The sequence below is a fragment of the Delphinapterus leucas genome, chromosome 20 (assembly GCF_059928025.1).
Source record: "Delphinapterus leucas isolate spDelLeu-1000000601 "Yukka" chromosome 20, BTC_Dleu_Yukka2, whole genome shotgun sequence".
Classification (NCBI taxonomy): domain Eukaryota; kingdom Metazoa; phylum Chordata; class Mammalia; order Artiodactyla; family Monodontidae; genus Delphinapterus; species Delphinapterus leucas.
In genome coordinates this window covers 42072854-42096310 of record NC_143148.1, presented here as the reverse complement: position 1 = coordinate 42096310, position 23457 = coordinate 42072854, and the positions used below count along the sequence as shown (strand labels likewise).

General features: G+C 46.9%; 1 protein-coding gene across 1 annotated transcript in view; it reads left to right on the top strand.

Annotated features, from left to right (window-relative positions):
• The window catches only part of AGRP (agouti related neuropeptide), a 40218-nt gene that overhangs the window by 15871 nt on the left and 890 nt on the right, over window positions 1–23457 (top strand). Inside the window, 1 exon segment of the mRNA XM_089903231.1 lies at window positions 1878–23456. Coding sequence (XP_089759357.1) covers window positions 23198–23456 — 259 coding nt within the window. The 5' untranslated portion in view covers window positions 1878–23197.

The window sequence follows — 23457 nt, the reverse complement described above, 5'->3', positions numbered from 1 at the left end:
CGTCACACAGAAGAGAATGTGCTGAGGAGAGACCTCCCCCACCTGGCCTCGGCTCGTCAGGGCAAGGGTCTCTCCAGGACTCAACCTGCTCCCCACCAGGCTGGGGTCCGAACATCAGCTTGGTGTTCCCTCAGGCCTCAGCTCCCCCCATCCCACTCTGGCCCCAAAGGGACTCCTGGCTCTTCCCTGAGACTTCTTTGTGGGGTCCCACCTCTGGGCCTTCGCTCTTGCTGTGCCCTCTGCCTGCTCCGTGGCTGGGCCCAGCTCACTTGCTCAAGGAGCTCAGTAAACACTGGTGAATTGAATTGCTCTGTAAATAAACAGAAAGTGCCAAATAGACTGCCTGGCACTTAGGAGATGCACCTCCCTAAATCTGCTAAGCAAACAAATAACCCGAAATGAGAGAAGTGAAAGGATTCATCCAGTCTTTTCTTGTGCTTTTGTCCCCCAAACTGCTCGCCATTCATTTCTTCCAAGGAGCCCTGCTCTCTCTGATCCAGGCCTCTGCCTGAAATTTAGCCTGACCTTCGGTGTGTCTAGACAATCCTACCCTAGGTGTCAAGAAGCCTTCTAGGATTCCCACAGTGGCTCATACCCCTGAACCTTCCTCCTTGTCACTTGGCACAAGTATGATGACTTACTCAACGGCTGTGAGTTCTGTAGGACCAGGGACCACGGTGCCTCATGGACTACTCTACGCCCAGTGCCCAGCACAGGAACTTGATGGATGCTCATAAATATCAACTATTGCATTAGGAATGACTGTAGGCCTTGGAACACTGGGGTATTTTCTCCCTCTCTGAAACTGCCTGGATAATTTGCAGAGTTGGTTCCATCAGTCATTCCAAATTGCCCAAATGCCCAGGCTCTCACTTGAGCCCTGTCTGGTCCCTTGCTATTTCTCTAGTCTTTCTCACTGTTGTTTTTCTCCTTGAGTTCCCACAAGAGCATAGAGACTTGACAGTTTCACGCTAAAGCTGAAAACCTTCCCCAAGCTTCCTCCTTGCTTGTTTCCTGGAATCTGCTTTCCAATCTCTCTTGGCTTATAAAGCCAGTGACTCATTTACTGAGCCAGGCGTCTCCACAAGGATTTCTTTCTTGCAGAAAATGTGAAAGGAGCGGGTGACACCGTCCTTCATCCCCATCCTCTCTTGGCCCTGGCTTTTTAAAATCTAAAACCCCAGATTTGTTGTATCACGAGAGGCGGTGGAATTGCTGGGTTTCCCCTTGACATAGGCAGCCCTCCTTAAACCAGGACCCTTGTATCCCCAGGGGCTCACCTTAAGGCATTTTCAGAGCTTTCAGAGTTTTCAGATCCCCAACCTCCAGACTCCACAATGGCAGAGAATCACCTTTGTTTCCTTGCTAACCTTCCACATAATCACAACCTCTGGCTCTCCCTGGAAATCTAGAAAACTATAGGAATGTATCTAATGCCCTTTCAAGATGCCAAGCCTTCACATCCTTCATAGGCGCTAGAAATCACACACATGCATAATTTCTAATTTGTGATAAAAATTTTCAAGTGAAAATGATAGGGTTTGCAGCTTGCACATCAGCTGTCCCTGGCAGGAGTTTTCACATTGAACTGGTGGGGAATTGTACAGACATCACCCACACTCACCCAGATGACCTGGGTGAGTGTGGGTGCCGGTCCATGTGAATTCTGAGAGAATCTGTGGCAGCTGGGAGGGGTGTGGAGTGGGATTTTAGGGACCGCTGATGCAACTGGTTGGATGGGGGTTGAATGAGGGTGTCCAAAAATCTTAGTGGGTGTTTGAAAGGCTAGGTATGTATTTGTGTTAAATTCCTGAGGGTTATCAAAGGCACTGCTTGAATAAAAAATGCTTTGCATTTTTTCATTGTTTTCCTTTCAGTGCAACAAAGCAGAAGGATGGCTTGTGGACAGTGAATTAACCAGGGTTAAACAAAATTTGAAAAACGATGCTGGAGGAGTCCAATAACTCTTATCATCTTCATAGTCATCATCAATAACATAGAGTAACAACAGTCATCATTTTTGAGGACCTAATAAGTACCATACGGCTGTATGCACACACACACACACACACACACACACACACACACACTCTTGGGTATCACGGCACATACCAGTCAAGGTAGTCTTATCTACTGTGCGTCCCCTATTCTGCTATTCTACACTGGTCTTGGAACCTTTTACCCAGGACATATTTTATGGGATTCAGTGCAAAATAAAAAGGTAGAGCACCTTGTTCAGAATGATTATGAATTTCAAGGTGGCGACAGCAGGGCATTAAACAAGTGTGGGACCCTTTCGAGCAGGTTGCCCTGTGTGACTAAACAGCTCTCAGGCCTGTGAAGCAGGTCCTGCTTTCACCTCTGTCTAGGTGCACTGCTCAAACTTTTCTCCACTGGAAAGATTTCCCCCCACAGCTGGGGGTGCAGTGCAAGAGCAGTTCATTGTCAGTTTGTTTCTTTCACACCAAAACAACACGTCCTTGAACCAAGCCTGGGCTTTCTCCCTCTATTAGCCATTTGCTGGGTACCCCACCTGATGCATGGGTGTGAGATGAGCGATAGGTATCAGTGCAACAGTGTTAGGCAACATTGGTATTTGAGCCACCTGTTGATAGAGATTACTTATACTATTTGGATCTACCTAAGCTTGAGCTGGGATATACAAGATCTAATTAATGATGGACTCACTGCTTGGCCTGGCCAACCTAACGATTTTGTGTGTCGGCCAGCACCCAGTTCATGACGAGCAGGTCTAGCCACATGTTCACATGATGACCCACAGTCATGAACTCAGTCAATAACCAAGGTCAGCAATTTCTCTTCTAATGTTGTAGAAGAGAGTCCCTGTGACTCTCCTGTTGGGGCTTGCCCAAGGCTCCCCACAGCATCTTTCTCTGTGATGGAATCTACCTGATTGTTTGACATAAGCGGCAGGAATGCTCATACTGTAGCCTGGACCTGCTACAGAGTCCACTCTCGTTCTAGAAATCACTCGAAATTAGCAACCTTCCACATCGCCTGATAAATGGAACAGTGAGAATACAAGAGAATTTTGTATTCTTCCTCCAAAACCCAAACGGGAACAGAGGCACAAAAACAGTGGAAAAACAGAAAGTGAATATTAAAATCATGGAACTAAATCAACCGTATCAATAATATGAGTAATAATTAGATGTAAATGTACTACAATGCCAAGTCAAGGGCAGAGATTCTCCGATGAACAGAAAAGTAAGACCCAACTATATGCTGTCTATAATTACGCTCACTTTAAATATAAAGACATAAATAAGGTGAAAGTAAAGAATGGATAAAGATACGCCAAGCTGACGGTGAGCCTAGGAAAGCTGCAGTGGCAATAGCCCTATCAGACGTGGTAGACTTCAAGAGAATGGGTGTTATCCAAGCTAAACAGGGAAATCCATATGGATAAAATCATTCACTGGGAAGTCATAATAATCAGACATGTGTGTATATGTAGTAACAGAGCTTCAAAATATTTGAAGAAAAAAACTGACAGAAAAGGGAAGAACTAGACGAATCTATAATAATCATTGAAGACTTTTATACCCCACACATCAAAGAATAAAACAGCTGGACTAAATAATAAGGAAATACATAGAAGAACAGTAGAACGCTGTCAAGTACCCTGACTGTAACGGACATCTGTGAACACTAAACAGCTGCAGCGTTCATCTTCTTTCCCAGCAAACGCGCTCCCTTCACCACGATAGACCATATGTCCACCCATCAGATGATATCCACAAAATTCAAAGAATGTGCCAAGTATGTTCTGTGACCACGGTGGAAGGAAATGAAAATGAATAACGAGGAGATTCACAGAAAAATCTCAAACATTTGGAAATCATACAACACACGTAAAGGATCCGTAGGTCAAAGGAGACATTTCACAGGAAATTAGAAAATATTCTGAATGAAGTGATAATAAAAACTAAACATATCAAAATTTGTGGGATATACTGAGGCAGTGATTAGAGAGAAATTTACAGCTTAAAACACTTACATTGTAGAAAAGAAAAACATAAAGGGGGGGATTAGTCCAGCAACATTCTCATGGCTTTGTGGTAACAATGCAGAGTATGAGCACTGCAGGGCAAGAGACTCCTCCTGGTTTCCCTGCCTACAGGCTCCCATCCCTCTCACATGGTAGCCCGGAATATCTAAAACACAAAACTGTCTGTCACTCCCCTGCTCCAAACCCTCCCATGGCTCCCCACTGCTTCAGGGTGAAACTCAAAATGGACCTTGGCAAGGTCCATTTTTCTTTATTTTTTACAAATATTTATTTATTTATTTTTGGCTGCGTTGGGTTTTCGTTACTGCACACAGGCTTTCTCTAGTTGCAGTGAGCGGGGGCTACTCTTCGATGCGGTGCGTGCGCTTCTCATTGTGTTGGCTTCTCTTTGTTGCAGAGCACGGGCTCTAGGCACGTGGGTTTCAGTAGTTGTGGCATGTGGGCTCAGTAGTTGTAGCTCGCAGGCTCTAGAGTGCAGGCTCAGTAGTTGTGGTGCACGGGCTTAGTTGCTCCGTGGCATGTGGGATCTTCCCGGACCAGGGCTTGAACCCGTATCCCCTGCATTGGCAGGCAGATTCTAAACCACTGCGTCACCAGGGAAGTCCCAAGCTGACCTTTTCTGACCTTGCTCCTGCTCAACTTTACCTCTCATGCCAGGCCTTGTTTGTCTGTGTGCTGCATCTGGCTTCCTGAACGGTCCCTTGAAATCAAGAGGTTTTTTTTCTCCTCTGTCTTTTTTTGCTCTAGAACTAGGGTTGCCAGATAAAATACCTCGACTCCCAGTTAAACTTGAATTTCAAATAAATAATGAATAACTTTTTAGTATAAGAATGTCCCCGGGCTTCCCTGGTGGCGCAGTGGTTGAGGGTCCACCTGCCGATGCAGGAGACGCGGGTTCGTGCCCTGGTCCAGGAGGATCCCACATGACGCGGAGCGGCTGGGCCTGTGAGCCATGGCCGCTGGGCCTGCGCGTCCGGAGCCTGTGCTCTGCAACGGGAGAGGCCACAGCAATGAGAGGCCTGCATACCGCAAAAAAGAAAAAAAAAAAAAAAGAATGTCCCCAATATTGCACGGGGTATATGTATATACTAAAAAAGTATTCATTGTTCATCTGAAGTTCAAATTTAACTGGGTGTTAATTTTATTTTTTTTTTATTTGCCAAATCTGGCAACCTTACCCAGAACTGGCACATGGTGTTCCATCTGCCCTTTCCTTGCTTCTCTGCATGGGTGACTCCTTTTCCTGAGTCAGGTCTCAGCTTAGAAATACTCCTCCCCAGGAAGACAGTTCTCCCTCCCCCTTTCTCAAGCTGAGGCTATAGTTGTCTCATTACTGTGCCTGAGCTGTGCCCCCCAGGCAGGGTAGGTCCACCTCATTCACTGCTAACTCCTCAATCCCTGGTATAGTGTCTAGCACTTGGTGACTACTCAATAAATACTTGTTGAAGGAACAAGTGCTGACCTAGGTCCTAGCTATGGGGCTAGAGAGCTGGCCCACTTCCTGCCTTTCAAGCCCTTCCCCCCAGTAGGGGATGCATCAGTTATCTATCACTGCAAACAAACCACTCCAAAAATTAGTGACTTAGAAACACAGCAGCCATGTAGTTTGCTCACGAATCTACAAAATGAGCAGAGCTCAGCAGGCACAGCTCAGCTCTGCACCCCGCACCCCTAACCCCTAACACACACAGCTGGGGTAGGAGAATCCACTTCCAAGATAACTCACTCACATGGCTTTCAAGTTGGTGCTGTATGCTGCTTCTCTCCACAGGTGCCTCTCCACAGGGTGGCTGGGGCTTCCTCACAGCGTGACAGCTGGGTTCCAAGAGCAGTGTCTCAAAGGAGACAGAAAATGGCAGATGCTAGTTTTCTAAGGCCTAGATCTGGGAACTAGTACAGTGTCACTTCCACCATATTTTATTGGTTAAGTAGTTGCAGAGTCCATATTCAAGGAGAGGGGTCATAGACCCCTGTCTCTAAATGGAACAAGCGCTAAAGAGTTTTGTGACCGTGTTTTAAAGCTACCACAGGAGAGAATACTCACCACAAAGGAACTGACAGAACGTATCATCAGCACCAGTCTGAGTGTATGACGGTTCATAGGATGCTTTTCTCTCCATGGTGTGCAGCACGGGCCAAAATATTCAGGGAGTCTTAGAGTGACATAGGGCAGGAGCGACAGAGAGAGGAAGCAAGGGAGCAAGACAGAGAGAGGGAGCAGAGAGAGAGGTGTGCGAGGTAAGGAAAGTCCTCCCTCGGAGCAAGAAGAATGTGGGCAACTCAGCCAATGTAGGCACTTACGATAACGGTACCTGAAGGGAGGCTGCACAGTTGGCACCTGTCATGGGTCCGTTGGGATGTTGTAAACAGACAATTTCAAATTGAATTCTTTTCTTTTGGTTTTGAAAAAAAATTAGTCTATAGAAAGCTGACAGAACAGTCAAATGAACAACCCACACACCTGTCACCTAGTGTCACTAATGGTTAACATTTTACCACATTTGCTCTTTGAAAGTAAGTTACAAACGAGACATCTCCCTCCCCAATCCTTCGGCCTGCATTCCCTCTCCCGCCCCACTCCCTCCCACCAACCTTCCCACCCAGCAGTGTACTCTCTGCACCAGTGGTTTCACTTGGGGTGATTTTGTCCCCCAGGGATTATTTGACAATGTCAAACAGAGACTTTTTTTTTTTTTGCGGTACGTGGGCCTCTCACTGTTGTGGCCTCTCCCGTTGTGGAGCACAGGCTCCAGACGTGCAGGCTCAGCGGCCATGGCTCACGGGCCCAGCCGTTCCGTGGCATGTGGGATCTTCCCGGACCGGGGCACGAACCCGTGTCCCCTACATCGGCAGGCGGACTCTCAACCACTGTGCCACCAGGGAAGCCTGACATTTTTTAAATTACATTTTTTATTGAGAAAAAATTCACGTAAGATAAAATTCACCATTTAACCATTTTAAGGTATTTCTTTAGTAAATTCATGATGTGATGCAACCTTCATTGCTAATTCTAAACCATCTCTGACTTTTCGACTTGTTGCACCTGAAGCGGTGCTCCTGACACCTAGAGGGCAGGGGCCAGAAATGCTGCTAAAGTCCCAGAAGAGAGAATTATCTGTCTCCAAAGTGTTGAGGCTGAGAGACCCCACTCTACACCATTAGAGCACCACATCACATCCAAGGAAATAAGCAGCCATTCAGTCGTGTCATCCCTACTGGTCTCAAGAATGCCTTTACAGCATTTTTATTTCAGTTCAGGAGGCAAGGTTCACATGTTTGGTTGTTAGGTCTTTTTAGTCTCTTTTAATATAGAAGAGTATTCTCTGCCCCATACTCAGCCTTTTTGTCTGATTACTTTTTGTAAGAGTTCAGGCCAGTTTTAGCACCTCATTCTGTTTCCATATTTTATTATTATCTTTTTTTATTGAAGTGCAGTTGATTTACAGTGCTGTGCCAATCTCTGCTGTACAGCAAAGTGACTCAGTTTTACATACATAGACACATTCTTTTTTTTTAATATTCTTTTCCATTATGGTTTATCCCAGGAGATTGGATATAGTTCCCTGTTAGCACCATATTCTGGATTTACCTGACTGCTTCCTCAAGATTAGATTCACGTTAAACAATTTTGGTAAGAATATTATATTGGTGATTATTGCATCACGTCAGGGGGCCCATAAGATGAGGTTGCTGTGCTATTTATGACGTTGAAACTGGATGATGATGTAGTTCACAAGATAGAAGGTAGCTGCCCCCCACACCTCGCCCACCTAAGTATGGGGTCTAGGCAGCCAGCCTAGTTGGCTTACCCTTTCTGAAAAGTAGGCATGGCCTGGGGAGGGTGACTCTCACCCAGTGGGGAATCCTCAGGCCCTCCTCCCTTCTTTCTGCTGCCTTACCTTCTGAGTTCAAGGGGAAGGCCCCAAGAGCTAGTGGTTCCCTTTGCCAACCCCAGGGAGCAGGCCCCAGCCCAGTTCACTGGGAGGCCATGGGAGGACACCTTGTTCCTTGGTTCCCAGGAAGAAGAAAACTGAAGGGCAGATGTGGGCTGAACCCCTCGAGGCTGGAACCTGGAAGCTGAGGGTGTGGACAAGTGGGGGACAGGGGGTTGTGATGCTGGAAACTGCAGGGCCCAGTAGCATTCCTGTGATGAACAACTGGGCAAAAGCTGCACTGAGGTCACTCCCTACCTTCTTCCTTTCAGAACACTCCATCCACCTTTAGGAACCCTCTTTAAATACCAATACCACCTCCTCCAGGTGGTATTTCCTTCCTCCTACCAGTGGTGCAGGAAGAAGGAAATCTTGACTGCTGTTCTCACAGCACTTCAGGCTAGATAGAACCACTGCCAGGACAAAAATTCTCTCCCGTTACACTGGAAGTGAGAACTTGAGAACCTGCACAATGCTTTTTTGAGTCAGCGTTGAAGCAACATATAAAAATTCAGTTTTCTGGCTTTTCTTGAAACATCTGAAGCTCTGGCAACACTGGGGCTACATCTCCACCTGGTGTCAATGGCTTCCCCTTTCAGGCCAAGCACGCCCCACACCTCCCCAGTATTGAGTTATGTGTGTGGCTTTTAGTCTTACTCCTGAACCATTGCCAACGCTGAAGTTGAGAACTATTTCTCTGTACCCATGTCTCCAAAATAAGTATAACAATAAAAGAGAGGTCAAAGAGTCATGCGCTTCAGGGAAAATGGGAGAAGGCACATTTCTTTGTGGAACTGAAGAATATTCCTGTGTACTTACAATGCAATCAAAGGAGGTCTGTATTAAAAATATATATATAGGGACTTCCCAGGTGGTCCAGTGGGTAAGACTCCACGCTCCCAATGTAGGGGGCCTGGGTTTGATCCCTGGTCGGGGAACTAGATCCTGCTTGTCACAACTAAGAGTTCGCATGCTGCAACTAAAAAGTCTGCATGCCACAACTAAAAAAAAAGAAGATCCCACGTGCTGCAACTAAGACCTGGCGCAGCCAAAATAAATAAATAAATATATATTTTTTAAGTCAAGTTAAAAAATAATAATTATATATATATATATGTATGACCCTAAGTGTCATTGTGTCTTAGCATCATGGTTGGTTGCGAGGGGTTTCGGTGGAATGTCACACTTCTCAGTTTGACTCAGCTCCACCACTTACAAACTTTGTGACCTCAGACAAGACTGTTATGATACCCAGACCCTCTGCAGTTTAAGCTCTCTCTGGACCACCTGAACACAGCCCAACTGCTATCTTAGCAATAGAACACCCTGAGCACATGCTTTCAAGGCTGTGCTGAGGAAGAATGAGATCTCACACCCAAAATCATTCTTGTCTGGGCTGGCAATTTGCCCAGAGTCAACACCTGCCCAAGCCAAAAGCCAAACCTGGCTTACAAGGGCAGATTTTTGGCCCTGACCTTGGCAGAAGGTGCTGTCCCTTGTGATACTCTACCTCCAAGGCCACAGACGAGGCAAGGCCTCTGGAGGTCAGGACATTTGTCACTCACAGGCTGATCTTAGGGATGCTCAGGGTCTGTAAGGGCTCAGCTGGGGTCAAGGGAGGACCAACAGGCCCTGCCCAGATCAAAGGAACTCACCGTGAGTTCTCTAGCCACAGACTCCAGCAGTAGATGCCAGCAGGATTTTCAGGACCAGGACCAGTGAATTCTAGGATAAAGATCTCTCCTGTAGGATGCAAGCGAGGAAGCAGGAGGCTTCTGAGGCTGCTGGAATCCAGTTTGTGTCTACAAAGGGAAACAAGCCTTAGAATGAAGCATTTACCACAAGAGATGTACACAAGAGATGTAAAGAAACTGAAGATATCAGTTGGGAATGTGGTTAGTCTCAAGTAAGAGAAAAACCTAACAGTAGCTTAAACAAATATTTGTTTCATGTTTGTCTCATGCAATAAGATATCAGGAGGTGGGCAGACCAGGGTTGGTGCAACTGCTTTACAATGTTGCGGAGGCATGCTCTGCTTCTCTTGTCCACCATCTTTAGCAAGCTAGTCCATTCTTAAGGTTGTTGCCTCATTGCCTTACGGTCAGAAGTTGGCGGCTACAGCTCTAAGCATTATACTCACATTCTCAGCAGGAAGTTGAAGGGAAAAGAAGCAGAAAAGGGAGACATTTCTGCCAGAGAAGCAACTTTCCCAGAAGCCCTCAACGTAAGTCTTGTGGGTCACAATGTATCCCAGGGACACCATGAACTCTTAGGGAATCTGAGAAAGTTAGTCTGTTTAACTAGGCACTTCCCCAAACAAAAATGGCCTTCTTTTTTGGAGGAGGGGGGAATAGGTATTAGGAAGGCAACTGGCTGTGTCTGCCACATCAACTCCTTATAAAATCAAAAGGCATTGTATCAAACTTCATCTGAAACCAGCCCTACTTCTGGACTGTTCAATTAAATGAGCCAATAAACTATGTTTATAATTTAAGACAGTTTGAATCGAGCTTTCTGTTCATTACAACTGCTGTCATCTCATTGATACCATTTTTTTCTTTTTACTATTTTTATTTTGCATTATAAAAAAAAACCACCAACAACCAGTAACAAACTGCTTTTCTTTACATTCATATGGATTTTAGGAAATTATTTTCTTTGCCCCTGGAGAAATAACCTACAGACAAAAAAATAAGTAGTATCACATTGTGAAATCTGCAAATCCCAGAAGTCAACAGATTGAAGACACCCCCAAGGACAGGGAAGAAAACAAGTGTCACAAGAGACAAGACAAGCACATATCCTGATAGCAAGCTGGGGAAACGACCATTTTCAATGCCATTGATCCAGATAATAGGTACCCTTCTTCTCCTGGCACCCACTGCCACCATCTCCAAGGGGTGATTTTTGGTCTGTGGTCTGAAGAACTCTTCAAACGACATAAGTTGCTTTGAGGAGAGGTGCAATGAGAGAGGTTCAAGTACGAATAAGGATCATGCCAAAGTCCAAAGTCAGGGAAGAACCCACAGTGAAAAGGAAACCCGTGTGACCACCACCCAGATATAAAACATTCAAGATATAAAACATTTCCAGGGACTTCCCTGGCAGTGCAGTTGGTTAAGACTTCGCCTTCCAATGCAGGGGGTGTGGGTTCAATCCCTGGTCGGGGAGCTAAGATCCCACATGCCTCACGGCCAAAAAACAAAAACATAAAAAAAAAAAACAGAAGCAATATTGTAACAAATTCAATACAGACTTTAAAAATGGTCCACATCAGGGCTTCCCTGGTGGCGCAGTGGTTGAGAGTCCGCCTGCCGATGCAGGGGACACGGGTTCGTGCCCCGGTCCGGGAAGATTCCACATGCCGCGGAGTGGATGGGCCCGTGAGCCATGGCCGCTGAGCCTGTGCTCCGCAACGGGAGAGGCCACAACGGTGAGAGGCCCGCGTACCACAAAAAAAAAAAAAAAAAAAAAAAAAAGGTCCACATCAAAAAAAAAATCTTTAAAAATAAAATAAAAAAACATTTCCAGCACTGCAGAAGTCTTCCCAATTCCCCTCACTCAGTCAATAATGCCCCCAGAGTTAACCACTATTCAGAGCTCCATCATCATTTATTACAGTTTTGTCTGGTTTTGAACGTCATGTAAATGGAATCATACCATATTCACTCTTCTGTGGCTTGCACCTTTTGTTCAACTTTACGTCTGTGAGATTCGTCCGTGTTGTTGTGTATAGCAGTTCATTCACTTTTTATAGCTGTGCAGTTTCCAGCTGTATGAATACACCATTATTTATCCATTTTCCTGTTGATGGATATTTGGATTATTTCTAGTTTTTAGCTGTCATGAATAAAGTTTCTAAGAACATTCTATACACATACCTTTTACTAGGCATTGCACCCACTTCTCTTGGGTTTGTACCAAAGAGTAAACTTGCTAGGTGGAAGGTCAGGCGTAGTAGTTATAGTAAACACCACAGTTTTATTTTTTCATGTTCTCTGCCCTTAGTAAACACATTTTAATGCAGCATTAAGTGAAGATAATCTTAACAAGAAGAGATTACTGATATTTGTAGCTTTCACAATTTTTTCTAAAGAGTGCAGGCAGAAAAATAATTTGTATCAGGTGAGATCTTATAAATATTAAATCCTAACAAATGCCATTAAATATGAAACAAAATATTGACTCTATTTCAGAATATAGTTTATGGTTAACATAAATTTAATACAGAATTTTCAACTACCAATTTAGCTTAATTAAAAGGTATAATTTTCTCAATCCTGATTAAATAAAAGCAAAAGCATGTACAGCATCCTCTCCCTCTGAGACTTTTTTTTTTTTTTTGCGGTACGTGGGCCTCTCACTGTTGTGGCCTCTCCCGTTGCGGAGCACAGGCTCCGGATGAGCAGGCTCAGTGGCCATGGCTCATGGGCGCAGCCACTCCGCGGCATGTGGGATATTCCCGGACCGGGGCACGAAACCATGTCCCCTACATCGGCAGGCGGACTCTCAACCACTGCGCCACCAGGGAAGCTCCCTCTGAGATTTTTTAACGGAATGCTTGAGAAAGTTTGGTGTTGGAGTTATAATTACCCAACAGTGATTCTGCTGATTCCTTTTGAATTAAGGTATTAAGATCACTACTAACCAAAATACATTAATTGAAAGAAAGGTTGGAGATACAGTGAATTCTAATGGTATCCTGTAAACGTATACATGTATTGATAGATAATACTATACAATACAAACCAGCAACACTGGCTAGGGGAATTAGTATCCATGCATGCCCTACTAAGCCTTCCCAGTAGCTAGCTCCATGCTCAGAAAACTCAACTTGCAACCTATAATAACATATTTATCAAGAGTTTAGTACTTGTCACAGGCAGTTTATATTCCCACAGGTCAGGAGTGGCTTATAGGAGATTTTTAAAAATTAAAGTATAGTTGATTTACAATGTTGTATTAGTTTCAGGTACACAACATGGTGATTCAATACTTTTACAGAATATACTCCATTTAAAGTTATTATAGGGACTTCTCTAGTGGCCCAGTAGGAAGGACTCCATGCTCCCAATGCAGGGGGCCCGGGTTCGATCCCTGGCTGGGGAACTAGATCCCACATGCCACAGCTAAGAGTCCACATGCCGCAACTAAGATGTGACACAGCCGAAAAATAAATATTAAAAAAAATAAAGTTATTATAAAATATTGGCTATAATCCCTGTGCTGTACCACAGTTTTTTTTTTTTTAATAAAAATTTATTTAGTTTCGGCTGCGTTGGGTCTTCATTGCTACACATGGGCTTTCTCTAGTTGCGGTGAACGGGGGCTACTCTTCGTCATGGCAGACAGGCTTCTCATTGTGGTGGCTTCTCTTGTTGCAGAGCATGGGCTCTAGGCACGCGGGCTTCAGTAGTTGTGGCACATGGGCTCAGTAGTTGTGGCTCGCGGGCTCTAGAGCACAGGCTCAGTAGTTGTGGCACACAGGCTTAGCTGCTCCACAGCATGTGGGATCTTCCCGGACCAGGGCTTGAACCTGTGTCCCCTGCATTGGCAGGCAGATTCTTAGCCACTGCGCCACCAGGGAAGTCCCCAGTTTTCTTTTTACCTCTTACCGGTTCTAGTTACTTCATATCCTCGCCAACACTTGGTATTGTCAATCTTTTAGTCAATCTAATCAGTGTATAGTAGTTCTAGTTACTTCATATCCTTGCCAACACTTGGTACTGTCAACCTTTTAGTCATTCTAGTCAGCGTATAGTAGTATCTCATTGTGGTTTTAACTCCCATTTCTCTATGAATTAAATTTCTCTAGTGACATTGAGCACCTTTCCACATGCTTATTGGCCATTGGGAAATCCTTTTTTGTGACGGGTCTGTTCAAGTCCTTTTTCCTTAATGACTATGTAATTCTGCATGAGTCATTTTTTGAGTCTATGCATTGTAATGTTCTTTTCCCAGTTTGTGGCTTATCTTTTCACTTTCTTAATTATCTTTAATTAATGACCAGAAGTTCTTAGTTGTTTGTTTGTTTTGGGTGTTTTTGGCCCTGCAGCTTGTAGGATCTTAGTTCTCCCACCAAGGGATGGAACCTGGGGCCCCAGCAGTGAGAGCACTGAGTCCTAACCACTGGACCACCAGGGAATTCCCAGAAGTTCTTGGTTTTGTTCTTTTTTTAAAAAAAAATTATTTATTTATTTATTTGGCTGCATTGGGTCTTTGTTGCTGTGTGCAGGCTTTCTCTAGTTGCAGCGAGCAGGGGCTACTCTTCATCGTGGTGTGCGGGCTTCTCACTGCGGTAGCTTTTCTTGTTGCAGAGCATGGGCTGTAGGCCTGCAGGCTCAGTAGTTGCGGCGCACAGGCTCTGGGTAGCATGGGCTTCAGTAGTTGTAGCGCACGGGCTCAGCTGCTCCGCAGCATGTGGGATCTTCCCAGACCAGGGCTTGAACCCGTGTCCCCTGCATTGGCAGGTGGATTCTTAACCACTGCGCCACCAGGGAAGTCCAAGTTCTTAGTTTTAATGAAGTCAAATTTATCAGTCTTTGATGGTTAGCACTTTGTCTTATTTAAGAAATCTTTACCTACTCCAAGGTTATGAAGATAGTGGTTTTTTCCCCTAGAATCTTTATTTGTTTTGCCTTCACAATTATGTTGATGATCCATCTCAAATTAATTTTTGTGAAGGCTGCAAAGTACAGGTAAAACAGTCACTTGCTCCCACCCTGTTTATTGAAAATGTTTTCACCCCACTTGAAGAATCTTATGTAGTTAATTTTCAACCATTTTTCTTTTCTAATATATCCACTTAAATATGCATTGCTTTAGCTGCATCCCATTAAGTTTTGATGTATTTCATTATCATTCAGTTTGAAACATTTCTAGTTTCCTTTGTGATTTCTTCTTTGATTCGTGGGCTACTTAGAAATGTGGCCACAAGCATAAGGACACTCAGCACAGCTCTACCAGCCAACTGAGCGCACTGGAGCAGCTGCTTAATTTTGTCTTTGTACCCCTGGGAGCTCTGTGGGTGGGTGACAGATTCCCACAGGCAGAAGGTGTGTGTGGGGAGACACGTTAGGGCTGAGCCCTGTCCCCGAGGCGCACGCACGCGTGCCCACACACACACACACACACACACACACACCAACCATGCCTCTTCTCCAGCTCTAAAACATACCCTGGGCCGTGCGAGGAAGGAGGGAAAGCAGGTCAACCCCTTTTTAGCTGAGTAATCAAAGCTAAGTCACTTAAAGCTTTCTGATCTGTAAAACGGGGATGATAATGTTTAGTTACATGTTCTACTGAGAGTTAAACATATGGACTGGGAGTCTTGCTATGGGGCACTGGGTAAACTTGTAGCAGGTAAAGGGATGAGGCAGAGAGGAAAACTTACCTCTATGACAGATCCTGACACAAAGTCTGGCTTTGGCTAGAGTTGGGGAGGAGGACTCCTACCCAGGGCTTTGTGGAGATAGTTTATGCAGGGCCTACAGGGGCAAAAGTGGGGTTGCTGGCAGGGGCCACCCTATGAGCTCTTTCTCCCATATGGGCAAAGGCTTGGTTCCTGGGTGAGAACTGCGCCCAGGGGGACTGGTTTAAGCTGGAAGGTTATCCTTTCCATCCAACACCCCCAGATGACGGCTCCCCCACAGGACTCATTCCCCTCCCAGCTCCCATACCTCCACCTCCTAGACCTTCTTTGTAGCTGGAGGCATAGGAGATGAGGAGGGGTAAAAACAGAAAGGAGTGAGTCCAGAGAACTCTGGGAGCAGCCGCAGCTCTCTCTCCTTTCTTGAGCTGACCTTCAGCTCACCTTGAACCTGTCAAGCCAGGTACCCTCTTATCTCACCTCTGTGCCGATTACCCTAGGTTGTATCTTTTTATTTATTTATTTGGCTGCATTGGGTCTTCGTTGCTGCACAGGGGCTTTCCCTAGTTGCGGCAAGTGGGGGCTACTCTTCGTTGTGGTGCGCGGGCTTCTCATTGCGGTGGCTTCTCTTGTTGCTGAGCACGGGCTCTAGGCGCGTGGGCTTCAGTAGTTGTGGCTCGTGGGCTCTAGAGCGCAGGCTCAGTAGTTGTGCTGCATGGGTTTAGTTGTTCCGCGGCATGTGGAATCCTTCTGGACCAGGGCTCAAACCTGTGTCCCCTGCATTGGCAGGCAGATTCTTAACCACTGTACCACCAGGGGAGTCCTAGGCTGTACCTTTTTGCCTATGTCCAGAGTTCCTGTAGCCTCTCTTCTTACTTGCACAGAACATGAGTGGCAGGGATGAGCAGGTTGAGAACTCCTGGGTCTTTAGCAGGAAGAGCAGTTTCTAGGTTGAGAGTCATTTCCAGACAGTCCAGTGGTTCTTGTTGTGCAAACACCTTTGTTCCTGGGGCTCCAGCTGAGCCACTGAACGTCCTCACGGAGTCAGGTTGCTCCATTCTATGGGGATGGATTAGAAACAATTTAGGGGACATCCCAAGTGCCTCTCCCTAGCCCAACAGTGCCATGCCTCTGTGGAGGGTTGCTGGGGACTCAATTTCACTCCCCAGAAATTCTGTTATACCCAAGAGTCCTCTTATCACTTGGAATGGAACAAGCTGTGCACCACTTTGGTGGGTTTCCTGTGAGTGTGGGTGCTGATGTCCTGCTTTGGACATATTAAGGGCATGGATACCCTGTGGCAGAAGGTAGGGTCCTGCAACGCCTCCAGAAACTGAAGATTTCACCCAGAAAAGTAGGACCTGGCAGGCAGGAGGAGGGACTGGTTACCTCTCTGGATGTCTGAAGATTTGGACCCTAGGGGTTGTAGATGTCTTTAGAATGGGTTGAAGTTGGCGTTTAGGATGGCCTTTGCCGCCTTGGAGGGGCCCATGAATCCAAACTGCAAGTCACATCCTATGAGTCAGATTGGCTGGGCCTATTTGTTTTCCCTGTCCCTTTTGTGAAATTTCATCTGAGCACTCCAGCCACAGCCCAGGTGTTCTGGGGACCCCAATAAAGGGCCCATTACCAGCACTGAAGGGGAGGCCTGTGGGGGGAGAGGAAGAGGGAGTTAGAGCAAGGCCCGAGGGGGAAGGAGTGTCTCTGGGCCTGAGCCCCCTTACAGTCAGGGGAAGGGCTGTTCCATCCACCAGCTGGCCCTGCACCATGCTCTGCTCTCCCTGGCTTGACCCCAGCCTACCCTTTCATTGGCAACAGGCAAGCCCATGAAGCCTGGCTGACCCCAGAAATCAGGAGCTTCAGGTCGCCACGGCCTCTGACCAAACCTTGAAGTATAGACCCCTTGGCATAGTGCTCGTCATGCAGCATGTGCTCAGATAGTTCTCAAATGAATGGGAGAATGGCAAGCACTGGCATTCATGCAACAAACATGACTCTCCCACCTAGGGGGTCCTGATCACAGTGGGACCCCCTCCAGCTGAGGGCTTAAGAGACACCAGCCTGGAAGACCTAAATAGACTTTTCTCCCAAGAAGACATACAGGTGGCCAATATGCACATGAAAAGATGCTCAGCATTGCTAATTATTAGAGAAATGCAAATCAAAACTACAGTGAGGTACCACCTCACACTGGTCAGAATGGCCATCATTAAAAAGTCTGCAGGGACTTTCCTGGTGGTGCAGTGGTTAAGAATCCTCCTGCCAATGCAGGGGACACAGGTTCAAGCCCTGGTCGGGGAAGATCCCACGTGCCGCGGAGCAACTAAACCCGTGTGCCACAACTACTGAGTCTGCGCTCTAGAGCCCGCGAGCCACAACTACTGAGCCCACGTGCCACAACTACTGAAGCCCGCACACCACAACGAAGAGTAGCCCCTGCTCGCTGCAACTAGAGAAAGCCCGCGCACAGCAACGAAGACCCAATGCAGCCAAAAATAAATAAATAAAATAAATAAATTTATTTTTTTAAAAAAGTCTGCAAATAACAAATGCTGGAGAGGGTGTGGAGAAAAGGGAACCCTCCTATGCTGTTGGTGGGAAAGTAAATTGGTGCAGCCACTATGGAGAACAGTATGGAGGTTCCTCAAAAAACTAAAAATAGAGTTGCCATGTGATCCGGGAATCCCACTACTGGGCATATATGTGGACAAAACTATAATTCGAAAAGATACAAGCACCCCTATGTTCATAGCAGCACTATTCACAATAATCAAGACATGGAAACAACCTAAATGTCCATTGACAGATGAATGGTTAAAGATGTGGGGTGTGTGTGTATATATATATATATATATATATATATATATATATATATACACACACAATGGAATATTACTCAGCCATGAAAAGAATGAAATAATGCCATTTGCAGCTACATGGATGGACCTAGAGATTATCATACTAAGCAAAGTAAGTCAGAAAGAGAAAGACAAATACCATATGATATCGCTTATATGTGGAATCTAAAATATGACACAAATGAACTTATCTATGAAACAAAAACAGACTCCCAGACATAGAGAACAGACTTGTAGTTGCCAAGCGGGGGAGGGGGGAGGGCTGATTGGGAGGTTGGGACTAGCAGATGCAAACTATTATACATAGAATGGATAAACAACAAGGTCCTATTATATAGCACAGGGAACTATATTCAATATCCTGTAATGAACCATAATGGAAAATAATATGAAAAAGAACATATATATGTATAACTGAATCACTTTGCTGTACACCAGAAGCTAACACAACATTCTGAGTCAACTATATTCAATCAAAAAAAATATAGATATGGGAACATATGTATATGTATAACTGATTCACTTTGTTATAAAGCAGAAACTAACACCATTGTAAAGCAATTATACTCTAATAAAGATGTTAAATATATATATATACACACACACATATATATATATATATATATATATATATACACCAGCCTGGGATAACCCCCTTCCATCCTGCTCCCCTCCCTGGATTAATGAGGGGGCTGCACATCTCCAAGCAACCTCTGGCTTTTGGAAGTCCTACAGATGAACCATGGCGCCAGGGACAGCGTGCTGGGTGAGGATCCACCTATCAGAATGAAGCTAGGGCTTCCCTCGTGGCGCAGTGGTTAAGAATCCACCTGCCAATGCAGGAGACACAGGTTCGAGCCCTGGTCCGGGAAGATCCCACATGCCGCAGAGCAGCTAAGCCCATGCGCCACAACTACTGAGCCTGCGCTCTAGAGCCCTCAAGCCACAGCTACTGAGCCCGCGTGCCACAACTACTGAAGCCCACGCGCCTAGAGTCCATGCTCTGCAACAAGAAGCCACTGCATTGACAAGCCTGAGCACCGCAACGAAGAGCAGCCCCTGCTCACTGCGACTAGAGAAAGGCCCGCGCGCGGCAACGAAAACCCAATGCTGCCAAAAATAAATTAATAAATAAATAAATTTAAATAAAAATATGTTTTTTAAAAAAAGGATGAAGCTGGATTAGGAGAGCCAGTGGGTGCTCTGCTGCCCCCTGTGGGACAAAGCAGGAACAGCACCCTTGGGTGAGAACTACCTTGCTGGAGGAAAAAGAGGAGGAGGGGTAGGGATCAAGCATCCCTCCTTGTCCCCACACTTGATCTTTGGCACAGAGCATCCACACTCCCCCCCTTCTCCTCCTTGAAGTCAGGGTCCCTATGCTTGGGGTCCAACCTCAGCCTTACGAAGTAGGCTTTGCATCCTCCCAGGTCTGCCAAATCCTCCACCCAGAACATGCCGCACATTTCTGAAGGTCTTTCTGCCAAAAAGCATTGTCCTGGGAACATCAGGCCAGTTCCAGACCCAAAAAATCACTCACGCAGTGTTTGTACTTAGCAAATGGAAAGGGGTCCTGAGGAGCCTTTTATAGACTACTAGGTGTAGGCAACTGTGTTCATCAGGAAGAAAGATAGGGACTTCTCTGGTGGCGCAGTGGTTAAGAATCCGCCTTCCAATGCAAGGAACACGGGTTCAATCCCGAGTCCAGGAAGATCCCACATGCCGTGGAGCAACTAAGCCCGTGTGCCACAACTACTGAGCCTGCGCGCCACAACTTCTGAAGCCTGCGCACCTAGAGCCCGTGCTCCGCAACAAGAGAAGCCACCGCAATGAGAAACCCGTGCACCGCAGTGAAGAGAAGCCCCCACTCACCTCAACTAGAGAAAGCCCACAGGCAGCAACGAAGACCCAACGCAGCCAAAAATAAATAAATTTCTTTTTTTTAAAAAGGGAAGGGCTTCCCTGGTGGCGCAGTGGTTGAGAGTCCGCCTGCCGATGCAGGGGACACGGGTTCGTGCCCCGGTCTGGGAGGATCCCACATGCTGCGGAGCGGCTGGGCCCGTGAGCCATGTCCTCTGAGCCTGCGCGTCTGGAGCCTGTGCTCCGCAATGGGAGAGGCCACAACAGTGAGAGGCCCACGTACCGCCAAAAAAAAAAGGAAGAAAGATAAACATAAGGATCAACAAATGCTAGGAAAATAGAAAATGATGGGAAGGCAGAAACTTAATTGTAACAAAATTTGGTAAATCAAGCCAAAGACTGATTATTGGCAAAGATTAATAAAATTTGATAAACCAATGGAAAATTAACTTTAAATACAGATTTACAATTCACAGATAGACAAATAGATAGAGATACAGAGTTATAACAAGAAACCCATAGGCTGTGTTTTGGGCCAATTCAGTGGTGATGGGAGGGCAGCTGGGTGGGGTGGGAAGGGGCATAAACAAATGTTTTATTATGGAAAATTTCAAACATATACAAAAGTAGCAGTATTAGGATAACAAAGCCCATGTACTCACCACCCAGCTTCAACAATTACCAGCTCATGAAAAATTCTGTTTCATCTATATCACCTCCTGCTATCCCCCCTACTTCAGATTATTTTGAGGCAAATACCATATTTCATATAATTTTATCAGTAAATATATCATTTTTCTCTAAAAGAATCTTTTTTTTAAAAAAAACATGACTACAATACCATTATCACAACTAAAAAAGTTAACAGTTATTCCTTAATGTCATCAAATATCCAATGTTTATATTTCTTTGGTCTTTCCACTGTGTTTTTTTGGCCACGATGCGCAGGATGTGGGATCTTAGTTCCCCGACCAGGGATCGAACCCATGCCCCCTGCAGTGGAAGCGCAGAGCCTTCCCTGAACCACCAGGGAAGTCCCACTATTCCACTTTGGTTGTTGGTTTTCTTGACTGTCTTCCCCACTGGATCCGATCAGGGACCTTGGCAGCCCCTGCTGTCCATGGATGGGGCCAATACACCTGTGTTCACACACCCAAGTGAAGACAGCCACTGATCTGTAGGTGAGCAAAGACACTAAGGGCCTAGCTGGCAGGAGCACCCCCGTTCCAAGATGAAGAGCTGTCCTTAGCATGAGCGCTGACCAGGCTCAGCCAGGTGCTCAGAGCCCCCGCCTCACCTCTCCTGGGGCACCCTGCCAAAATACTCACACAGTCCCTGCTCCTTACCACCATCTCTTCAGCCAGAACCTCCAAGGATGGGGCCAGGGCATAAAGATTTGGGGAAAATGTCTCGGGTACATTTGATGTATTACCCTTCCTGAGCTCCATGTGGCCCAACCAAGATGGGGGCACACCTGGGTGCCTGATACCTTCACCCTGCACCACTATAAGAAACCCCTGGGGTGGGCCACTGAGCTCAGCTATGGCTTCTGGGAAACAAAGGTTAATGTCAGTTGCCAGGGAGGCCTTGACACCAGGTCTGCTTTGTGACAGAGTCACCAAAACAGCCAGCACCATTCCCGGGGGAGAAATGGGGACTGGCCCTTTGTTGGATTATCCATGGACTACCTCCCCAGAGGGGCTTTCCCTCACTCCCCTGCTCCTCCCCTGGGCCATAGTAGGTGACCCTCTGAGCTCCTAGGACTGTTACCCTGGGCCAACCACAAGCGAGTCCAATGCCAGCCTGATCCCAGAACAGACATCAATGCCCATCTGTGGAAGAAGACTGCCACAGGCTCACCCTCTGCAGAGCGCCCCTCTCCACACAACTCTCTCCCCAAGACCAATTGCTGTGTTGACACCAGGCCAGAAGCTGCCAGATGATAACCTATGGTTTCCAAGTGCTTTCTGGAAGGACTTCCTCAGGCCTCGCCCTGGTCAGAATAGCCCCAACAGCCTCTACATCCTCCTCCAGCTGTCTTGGGCCAGCTGCTTGTATATTGAGTCCTGGAAGCTGACTCAGCCTGCATCCCCATCCCCAAGTGGCAAGTGTGTAATAAAGTGCCCTTGGCGGGGCCGGTGAGGGAAGGCTGGGGCAGGTGGGGTCCTGTGTGTCCCACCATCTCTGTGAAAGGGCGGTCCTCACATCTGCCCTGTGCTGATGAGGCCAGGCGTGGGCACAGGCCTGACAACGCCGGGCGGAAAGGAGCAGCCATTAGCACTAATGAGGCAGGCGGCCTGAAAGCTTTTTACTTTGAAGCTCCTCGTCCACCCAGGGAACAGTCCGTTCGGCCACCTTGGCTTCCAGGAACCCCAGGCAGAAAAGGGTGCGGGGGCAGGAGCAGGGCTGGGGTTTTGGAGAAGCCTGGAGGAAGAAGGGGGAGGAGAGGTAGGGCCAGAGATGGAGGCAGAGGGCCTGCTTTTGGCTAAGTGGGCTTCTCCCCTCCCCTCTCTCCCCTCAAAAACCCAGGGTCTAGGTCTCCACCCCAACCCCACCCCGCTCTGGTCACTGGCCCATCACCCCCTCCAATGCCCTTGACCCAAGTTCCTGGAAGCAAAGGGAACATGCCATGCGTAGGGTCTGAATGAGCATCTCCGGGGCCACAAATTAAATTAAGTGTTCAGGGCCGCCTTCCTTGTTATTGCTAATGGCTCCAGCCTACCCATCCCCATTCCCCAGGTCCCTGTCCTGGGGAATGAATGTGGGGGCCCTGGGCACCCTATCTTGTTCCCAAACTTTGATTGGTTCCTGGAGACCTCACTCCAAACTGGAGATGGGTACCCCTCTTATAGAGCCCAGGTTCCAGTGAGAGAGGCCTGAACTGTGCCCCCACCGTCTGGGGGGGCGCCCTCATGCCCTGGCTGCAGGGAGCAGTCACGTGTGGGCCCTTCATTAGACCCTGCCATATAAACCGAGGGCATGGGGTGGCCAGGAACTCTTGGGGCAAGGATCCAGCAAGCAGAGGTAAGTCCTCAGGTTGGGCAGAGACTCCTACTCTCTAGGGGTCTTCTGTCTGGGATAGGGCACCTAGAGGGTGTTCTAGGGATGAAGAGGGACTAAGTGATGGGTCTTCCCGCTGAGCCAGGCCATGCTGACCACAGTGCTGCTGAGTTGTGCCCTGCTGCTGGCAATGCCCACCGGGCAGGGGGCCCAGATGGGCTTGGCTCCCCTGGAGGGCATCGGAAGGCCTGACCAAGCCTTGTTCCCAGAGCTCCAAGGTCAGTGTGGGCAGGGGTGGGGATGGGTGGGGCCTGGACACTCTCTGGCCACTAACTATTCTGCCTGGTATGAGCCCTCTTTCCCCCTTCCCAATCCCAGGCCTGGGAGGTGGGTGTCTTGTGCATGGGG